The sequence below is a fragment of the Eufriesea mexicana genome, unplaced genomic scaffold (genome assembly GCF_001483705.2).
Source record: "Eufriesea mexicana isolate 0111107269 unplaced genomic scaffold, ASM148370v2 scaffold15889, whole genome shotgun sequence".
Classification (NCBI taxonomy): domain Eukaryota; kingdom Metazoa; phylum Arthropoda; class Insecta; order Hymenoptera; family Apidae; genus Eufriesea; species Eufriesea mexicana.
The window spans coordinates 62,593-72,049 of NW_016923285.1; the positions used below are offsets into that span (position 1 = coordinate 62,593).

Here is a 9,457-nt window from a genome sequence, read left to right on the forward strand (position 1 = left end):
GTCGAGTTCGCAGGTGACAAAAAAGAAAAAATAGATCGAACTCGTATTGTATCTGCGTGTGAATGCTTTTGTGTTTGGTGTTTTATCGTGTGTATCTCTTACGTGTCGTGTATGTAACGTGTGTACACGTGTGTCGAAAGGATAGGAAACGAATTCAGTCGTAACAGCTAGCGTTTTTTTTTTTTGTTTTCCATAGCACATACATTCATTATACGTAGATTGTTCATAGCTTAATGTGGTTCCTCTATCCTCTTTTTTTGGTTTATAGCAACAGCGAATACACTAGAGCTTTTTTTTGGTCAGATTAACGAACGAATTCGCGATACCAATCTGCCGCCGATACGTTGCTCGTGCTCATACACCGGATGTCGAGCACGAACGACTGAGCCCATGTATCATTGGCAGGTTGTCGCGATTCAGTTCTCTTAAGTGAGAGGCCTAGTCGATCATCCGGAAACGATTGGCCTCCCAGTGAAGGGAGAAATTTTGCATTTGCTCTGGCGAAATTCTTTTTTACTCCGCGCGATCGGATACCTCAGTTGAGAAGACACTCGGGAGAAATCTACAAAGTAGCTAAGAGGTGCAGGAGCGTATTTCTACAAGCGTTTCGTCGTAAAACGCAAAATTAAAAGACCTCGCGCACATCTTCTACTTCCATTTTGACACGTTTCCGTATGCCTTTTGCACAACGGTTCGCGCGCGAAACGCATCGTCGAATTACCATTTCCACTCGATCGATCGAAACGCACGCGACACGTTTTTCTTCTTCTTTCGTTCTCTTTTTCTTTCCTTCTCATTTTCTTTTCTTTTCGTTTTCCCAAAACTCGTTCCCTCAGTATATTCCTAACAGGGACGATCGTTCATTCTGTCTTTAATGTCCGGCATGTAACAAACAGCACCTGGTTCCATTATTCTCTCTGACGCTCGAATAACGATTTGTTTGTTTTGTTTCGTGTTTTTTCTTTTTTTCTTTTTTTTTTCATTTTTACTCCTACATTTACAATATTATGTACAACTGTTTGGCACCGGAATTGTCTCTTAATCGAATTGATGCCAACAAAGGGTCCAATATGAACACGATCCACGACGTATAACCACGACGATGCGTCCATACACTCAGTAGCCGATCGAACAGCCGCTCTTCAGAACTACTTCTTCCATTTTCGTGTATACGAATCGTTGCTGGAAAACTCAACGTTGCTATGAGACGTTCGTCTGTCCTATATTTTTGTTCTTCTCCATTTTCTTCCCACCAGAACCGGTCCTTCAGTATCGAGAGGTGTCCAAACAGCGTTGAAAGTGTTAGCACGTTAGAAGTTCCTTTGGCATAGTTTAGAAATGTACATGTGTGTTCATTTTTGCTCTCGAACCACGTTTCAGTGGAATGTGTTGCCTATCAGTGGCCCCGGCAAAAATCTTCTGTCACGGACAGTGCTTTTGCCAGAACCGGGGGAGGAAAATCACGTTGCCAAATTGCCTCCGATTTCGCTTCTAGTCACGACGAATTTTCGCGCGAAATTTTAATCAGCGCAAGTGTTGCCTGTGTTCCATTGAGACGAGTTGGCAAAACGCTTCGCCGTCAATTTAGCTCTATCAAACGCGTTACACTTAACTTTCTCTTTTGGATAATCTTCTCTCGTTTCCACCCTTCTTTCCTCTTTGTTCATTTTTTTGCATTTTTTTTTTTTGCTTTGCTTTATTATCTCGTATTCTATGAAATGACTGACTGCCACTGGTATTTGTTTCTTTTTTTTTCTCTTATAAATTCCAGACTGCCCAGCAGCCAGACGTACAACAGTTATCACAACTTAAAACCGTAATACTAATACATTACTCTTTTGTAAATATATTAATATTTAATCATAAATATTCGTGATTACGGGATTCGTATCATGATACTTACTGTGAATTAGTAAAATACCATACGAAATATCATGTACAATTACGATTCACTTCCTTCGATCGCTTTCCGGGACTAAATAACGAACTATACAACGTAAATGCGCAAGTATGGCTGTCAAGCGAATAAACGGGGAGAAACTTCGTTCAATACTGCTGTTTCATTGGTAACATTATCGCGTGATTTTTACTACCTTATCGCGTATAACTTCTCTTTCACTCTCTCTGACTCGTTTCCTTTCTCACTCTCTCTTCCTCACGCGCTCTCTTTCGTTCCTTCTTCCTCACATGCACGCACGCACTCTCTTTCTCTCTCGCTCGCTCTTTCTCTTCATCCTCCTCTGTTTTGTTTTCTCGTTTTACTAAAAAAATATCGATCAAAGCTACGTACAATGCTATATAATGATTATTAACATTTAAAAATGAGATCTAGTTTTTCATCCTAGCAACTCGGAAAGGGACATTAAAGATTACTTGAGTTTATAATGAAGTGTCCATAGACAAGCGTTTGTCCTAGTTATTCCTTTTCGTGCTTCATTTCTTTGCAGTCACAGCTTCATGTGCATCATGGTTCATCCTGGCATTATTATTTTTCTTTTGTTCTTGGAGGAGCTCCCTTGCGTTTGTGATCAAAGGCAGCTGTAGTACTCACGTTTGTATATATGCATGTGTATGCGTGTATACGTACGTACGCGCGCGCGCGCGCGTGCGTGTGTGTGTGTGTGTGTGTGTGTATTTGTATTAATAGATGTATATATGTGTCCTTTTGTGCTTACGTATAAGTTCGTACAGCACGTGACTGTGGTCAGACAGACGAATTTCGAGGCCGATTTCGTTTGTTGCGTGTTGTGCTAGAACTGTGCCGCTTACGCGTGCAAATACGTGGTACTCGTGGTGTGACATCCTCGTTCCGCTTGCACGGGGAACAACTTTCGGTCACTCAGAAGACTTCAGGCTCCGGATCGTTAGATGGCGCGGCCTGAAGTGCCAGCTGCATGCTGGACTCTGTGTTACGCCGTTTCATTTTACCCTTGGTCTTCTTCAGCATCGTGGCCTAGGAAGGGACAGGATGACAAAGGGCGCGCACAAAGGGGCAAATTCAGTTATAATGTCAATGCCAAGTGACCAAAGTGAAACGACATGTCTCGCGCTCGTTAACAGCCAGAACACTCGCGGGCCAACACAGACATAGAGAGAGATGCTCGTGTGATAAGTAAAAGTGAAACGAAGAATCGATCAACGCTCGAAGGATCGATATTAACCTAGGGTGTTTCGAATATTTGCTTTTCTCTCTTTTTGTTTAATTTGTCAAACCAATTAGTTTCATATGTTATCTCATTAGTTTCCATTATTTCTTAATTAATTGCATAATAAAAGGATTTAATGAATAAGAATAAAACAAAATAAAAATTTAGTTTGATTAAATTCATAGAAAAGCAGTTAATATTTATATAATTATATAAATGCAGAATTGTACAAGAAAGAAAGTTGGCAATTAGTAAGTTAATAATGTAATAGTATCCTGGTTATTGATTATCTTATAGAACTTTTCAGAGAAAGAAAACTGAAAAACATATGTGTCTCTTGTAATCGAACCATAATTTTATAATAATAGAAAATACAACAAAATTTTATTAAGCAAAATAATATGTTTTTGAATAGAATGCAAATTTCGAACGAAAATTGTATGACTATTAAATTATAAAATAAATTGATATTTCTTATAAATATTTAAGTTATCTTTTTATATATTAAAAAATATGTAAGATCCTTCGAGGGTTAATTCTTGAAGCTGAAAAACATCGTTTAAGAAAATAGGCACAATAATAAAAATTAGTCATAGTGTTGTGAAAATGTACAGGTTTTATAAAATTATTAGAATATATTTTTTTTTTCCATTTTGTTTGAAAATACTGAATGATTGTCATTGCTTATTGTACAATATTTGTAAAATATTGCTAAAATTTTGTTGAACCTTTAATTTTTCACAACACTGTTTTACGACAAGCTTGAATTGCGCTGAGCATTTAGGTGTGAGCGTAATTGATAACTTTTTGGACAAATTTGAAGTCTGGTAACACAAAATCGTTACTTTTAAATTTATAACACAAAATTTACATGGTCATCAAGTTGTCGTTAAAATCATAGAAGCAAGAGAATAAATAAAACAATATGGATATTCGACATATTAAAATTCAAGATGTTAAGGTCTGAAAACTTTTCTGATACATTCTAAAAAAAAAATAATTGAAAATTTCATTGAATTGCTCAGAAAGCAATTCCTGAACTTCTTCTTTGAAACCAGAATGGTATCAGAGTGTCCAAAAATTTATCGACCATCCAGATACATCGACAATATTGGCACAGAGAGCTACATGCGGCGGAAACATCGAATGGAATTTTACTACACAGGAAGTACATGTACGTGTGTACGTGTTTTCTCGTAATGATCGCACCGAAACTCCCCTGTATAGTTGCAGAACCACGCACAATACGGGAGGAGCCTAGGCGGAACACTAATTGAAAATTCGAGTTTAATGGATCGATTTAGACCGCAGAAACTGCGCTCTAGCTTTTGTTGCTACACTCGTCCGTGCTCTTGCCCCCCACCCCATTAGCGGGTGGAATCGACGGTTCGGTATTCCGACGCTTGATCTTATTTTTCTTCAACATGGTAGCCTGGAGCGAACAAAGGAACAAGGAGACATTAGTTTAGAGTGCGATTAGGGGAGGAATGCATGCGCTGCCGGACACCAGCGGTTGGATCACGCTCTTATGGTGTCTGCGTAGAGCGTCATTGCAAGTTAGATCTAGCAGATAGTGCAAGTAAAGATGCAAGATCCTGCAGAGAGTCAACGTGCGACAAAAAAGTAGATAGATCCATCGTTCTATGTGAAATTTAACAGAGCGGTAAAACGTAATCTAATACTATTAAATTGTACGTGCACATTTGAAATGTCAGCAACAGTTAATTCTATAACATTAGCATAGGGCTTATGAGTTAGATTTGAACTTTTGGAAAATGTTATGGATTGTGTGTTTGGAGAGAAAATTAATAATTCATGGTTTTATACTCTTTTCTGAAAAGGTTACGCTTGGTATCACCCACGTGGGCGTCGTTGAATGTCAAATCGTGAAAAATAGATTATTCTAATTTTTGATAATATAAAATATGCACTTTGAAAAATATACTTAAAAAATTTGGCCAAATTTTTAGGAATACACATTAAAAATTTTAGTTAATTATTATCAATTTTCTTACGAAAACTTATTCATGAAAAAGTTATTTAAAAGAATTAAAATCCACTCTGCTGTGTATTTCGATAGAATTATGGGATCATTAGGAGTGTCTGCCAAGATTACCTTTACCGCTGACTTCAAAACTACGATATCTCCTGGACTCTGGACCCATGGTTCCCCGTCCACTTGTACTGGTATATCAGAGTGCAAATGGATTTTTATATGTCCTCCCTATGGAATATTTAAAAATCATTTGTTGTATTATATGATAATAAAACAGAAATTAGTTGCTACTTCCTTTGGTACTACTTATCTGTATATATTAATATATATTATTTATATTAATTATATATATTAATATATTATCTATATATTATAATAATTTCCTCAAGAAAGAAAAATTGGTATTTTTAAATAACAACCAGAAAATATCAATTTTTAGTGAAAGATCTATCCTTCATAAAAGTATCGAGTAAAATATAAAAATTTTAAAACACTTGCACTTGCAATCCTCATTTTTAATCTTCATTTTAATTGAATTCAGGATTAAATATTCAAAACAAGGTACTCTATGTTACAAATAATATTTTACAGTCAAGAATAAAATCTGAATCTAACAAAATTGAAACTCACCTGCGCTATCCTCATTGCTGTACGAAGACCAGATTGAATTTGTCCGAGATGCATTATGCCTGTGACTCCGACCACTTCTAACATTCCATCCCCATGGTTTGGTGTACAAAATTGATCTTCTTTGCTGTCTGGACCCCAGGGATTTGCCCCAGAACCCCAACTACATTGTTCGAAAAAAAGATTAGCCAAAAAAGAAGTATAATAAATTTCTACTTCAATAACTATTAACAACAAATTACCTTAAAATGTTTAGAATAATTATTCCTTCGACTTGCGGTAACTCAACGAGCTTTCCATCCACTTCTAGTCGAATTTCTTTATGCAAATCTTTGCAGAGTTTTCTTTTGACCATTTTTCGTATGCTCATCGAAACATATACTCCCTTGTTGTGCAATCTGCTCTTAAATTTGTTCGGATTCTCTTCCCTGGCATTGTGGAAGTCCAAACACAGATCGGCATCAAGACCAATCCCAAAGTAGTTGTTCATCACAAATATTTGCGTATTGTCTTCGTTTGTGGCGCCTGCTCCTACGACATTTGCCACATGCTATTTCTGTGTTTCGCATTTTAATTTGACTTCTCTGTTACTTCATTTTTATTAAACATAATTACATAACATTTGCTTATTTTAACAAGAAATAAATTAAATTTAACCCACCTCCTGTATTAGTGGCCAATTGCTTATCTTCTTTGTCTTCCGGATGAAATACCACAGTCCATCTATCCAACAGAGATTCCTCTGCATCGATCACGTCCCGAAGTAAATTCAAGGGATCTTCGCCACCGGTGTAACCGGGACCCCAGCATAGAACGCGAGCTAAATCATTTCCTGTTCCTAGAGGAACGATGGCACAAGCAGGTGAAGAACATTCACTGTCTTGCCCTACGTTATCCAAACACTGCAGTACCCATCCTATTGTCCCATCACCACCGCAAACCAAGATTTTGTAATCCTTTATATGACGGAACACGTAAAGACTGCAATGCAATTGATAGTCATTATTTATTATGGTTATACACTATTTTAAAACTAAATTTAAAATTTTTTACTATTAAATATTTCTAGAGATATATGATTCTTTGAATACCTACCCAGGAAGTGGACCTCCATTGTCAAGATCGAACACCTGATACGGATTCAGAAGTTTCCGGAAGCTGGAGATCAATTGAAGACCCTGACAACCGCCAGATTTTACGTTCACGAAGACGAGTAAAGGTTGTACACCTGAGGGCACCATACTTGGCTCGATATTTGGTAACAGCATAACTGGAATGACAAATACATCGAAATGATTATAGATAAAATATATTATAGATCAATACATTTTGTACAAAATTATTATTTATCAAAGCAATCAAGATGATCGCGCAAAAGTACCTAAAAGATGTTTATCTTCGTATTTTGATTCTCTCAACGTATACAACGCCGTTACTGCCTTATTTGAATCCTCGTAGGTGATTACCATCGAGCCGTATTCGTAATATATCGGACCAATGGAGGAAAATTTGTTTTCTAAAAATATTATACACAAGTGATCGTTAAGTAAAAAATTAATTATTATAAAATATCTTTCCATTGATTATTCATACTGATCACCTTTGCCTAAGAATTCGGTCAACATATTTTCGTAGCTCCTTTCGGAGAGATTTGGTGGCAGGTTGCCCACGAACAAAGCTAAATTAGGGCCATGGGGATCTTGCTTCAGCTGCAGGTAGAATCGCATCAATTCCATTTGTCTGATGGAATCTTTGCCCAGCTGCTTCACGATGTCCCATGGTTTCTCGTCACGAGACAAAACTCTTTCAGTAACTAGGCAAACCCAATTTACGTTCATATTAAGAATATTGCTATAATTATTAAATGATATAATTAACTATAATCTTAAAAGCACACTGAACGTCTATTTACCCCAGGAATTAATTAATATCGATGAATTGCAAAGTGTGAATTAAATTAAAAGTTACCATCGCGATCCAGAAGGACTTCGCTGCATCTGTAGTCTTCCGATTTAAAATTTTGCAAACCGAACTTTTGAAGCGCTTCTTCGATTATGTCCGCAACCGTTGTTGCTTCTGTGACAGGTACTGTGCAGAATGACTCTGACACCTGTAGTTTGCCTGGATAGACATGTACTTCTCCGCTTTCACTATCCCTGTAATTGAGAAATCAAATTTCCATCTTGTGCAAACTTCTTCATTGATTGATTTATCCAATGACATGATACATAGTTTTTGGAATTGAAACTTACTTGAAACGTAAGAAGACAGCCGGACGTTTGCCTTCTTTGCGATTCAAGTTTAGAACCGGATTTGGATCGCATAACTCAGTCTCATCCGTGGCATACAGGTCGGTGAGGTAAAAGTTGCCTGGATCAGAAAAATACAAGAATTCTTAGCTTCCTTCCATTTTGATTTTAACGAATACAATTCTAATTGTTTAAAGCATGGAAATAGAATATAATTGTAATTAGTATACAGATGAAAGAAAAATAATTTCTCCATTGATGGAAATCAGAATCTTAAGAAAATTTCTCTAAGAGATATTCATTATGTTACATTTAAAAGGGACTATGTATATTTTTTTATCTACCCACAAGTTAAAATTAATAGTGTTTCGTTTTTAATCGAGTTTGCATAAAGACAGAAATATTTTGCGAAAAATGTATAACAGAAGAACAATTTCAATGATACAAAACTATTCTGTTTGCAGTTGTCAGTTTGATCTTTACGTGGGTGTAAAATATAATGGTCAACTGTGTTGCTACTGTGGGCGTATAGATACATCTGACAGATTGAGTTCACGTAAATGCTATTGACGTACGTATGTGCATGAAAATTTGTTTCTGAAAACATAAATTCCTTAAACAACTCTCAGTGTTAGCTGTCAATTACTCAATTTATATACATATATTGTTTAAGAAACCTATTACAATAATAAAACACCAATAAATCATAAAGTACACAGAGTGCCTTACATTCAACTGAAAATTAACATAAACCTCCTAGTGTTCATGACCACTAATTTTTCTTTCTCTCTCACAAATAAACTTTTTACCTTCACAATGAAGAAGTAAACTTGAAATAAAGTTAAAAGGATGCTTTTAATTAACAGGCTCAATTACAGCAAAGAAAAAGAGAGAGTCGACGGACACAAAATTAATTCAAACTTCGTGTTCACCCTCTGTTAATTATCTCCCATTAGTAACACGAGAGAATTGTAACGCAATCTTGCAGCACCTCTCGTGTACGCGTATTCTCATACATTCCAGGTTGCAACACACCTTTGGAACAAAGACCCCTATACACGTTATCGATACGTTGTTTTGCAAGCCAACGTTTCAACCAGGGATCATACGTACTAGGATCTTTCGTAATGTGAAATGCACGAAGCGCTGACGTCAGGACCTGTTCGGTGGTGGCTTGCCTGGGCACCGTGATCACGCGAAATATCCGTCGTCTGAGGGAATTGTTGCCGTCGTATACCTTAATCATCTCTGTGGAAATAAAAGAAATCGGTAACAAATCGATCATGGAGGACGAGTCACATGAAACATATTGAAATACCTTCGTCACCTCTTTCTTTATCTTCTTTCTCCTTTGGAGAACGCGGATCACGACCGTGCGTGCTACCCGGTCCTGGTTCACCATTGTCGCGGTTCCTCGCGTCCCCGCTGCTGAACTCTTC

The 9,457-nt window shown here is 36.9% G+C and overlaps 1 protein-coding gene across 7 annotated transcripts in view; it reads right to left on the reverse strand.

Moving 5' to 3' along the window:
* Positions 1 to 2,671: 2,671 nt before the first annotated feature.
* LOC108554068 (diacylglycerol kinase theta) overlaps positions 2,672 to 9,457 on the reverse strand; it is a 29,687-nt gene continuing 22,901 nt past the window's right edge. For 3 of the 7 annotated variants that reach the window (XM_017909202.1, XM_017909197.1, XM_017909203.1), the window contains 12 exons: positions 9,337 to 9,457; positions 9,132 to 9,266; positions 8,022 to 8,139; positions 7,738 to 7,925; positions 7,370 to 7,582; positions 7,151 to 7,285; positions 6,865 to 7,039; positions 6,431 to 6,750; positions 6,012 to 6,300; positions 5,773 to 5,932; positions 5,263 to 5,370; positions 2,672 to 2,953 (listed from right to left, as the gene is read on the reverse strand). In XM_017909202.1, coding sequence (XP_017764691.1) covers positions 2,840 to 2,953; positions 5,263 to 5,370; positions 5,773 to 5,932; positions 6,012 to 6,300; positions 6,431 to 6,750; positions 6,865 to 7,039; positions 7,151 to 7,285; positions 7,370 to 7,582; positions 7,738 to 7,925; positions 8,022 to 8,139; positions 9,132 to 9,266; positions 9,337 to 9,457 — 2,076 coding nt within the window. In that variant the 3' untranslated portion in view covers positions 2,672 to 2,839. Of the gene's footprint in view, positions 2,954 to 4,100; positions 4,579 to 5,262; positions 5,371 to 5,772; positions 5,933 to 6,011; positions 6,301 to 6,430; positions 6,751 to 6,864; positions 7,040 to 7,150; positions 7,286 to 7,369; positions 7,583 to 7,737; positions 7,926 to 8,021; positions 8,140 to 9,131; positions 9,267 to 9,336 lie in introns of those variants that run through there. The other 4 variants (XM_017909201.1, XM_017909199.1, XM_017909200.1 and 1 more) reach the window with 4 other exon arrangements.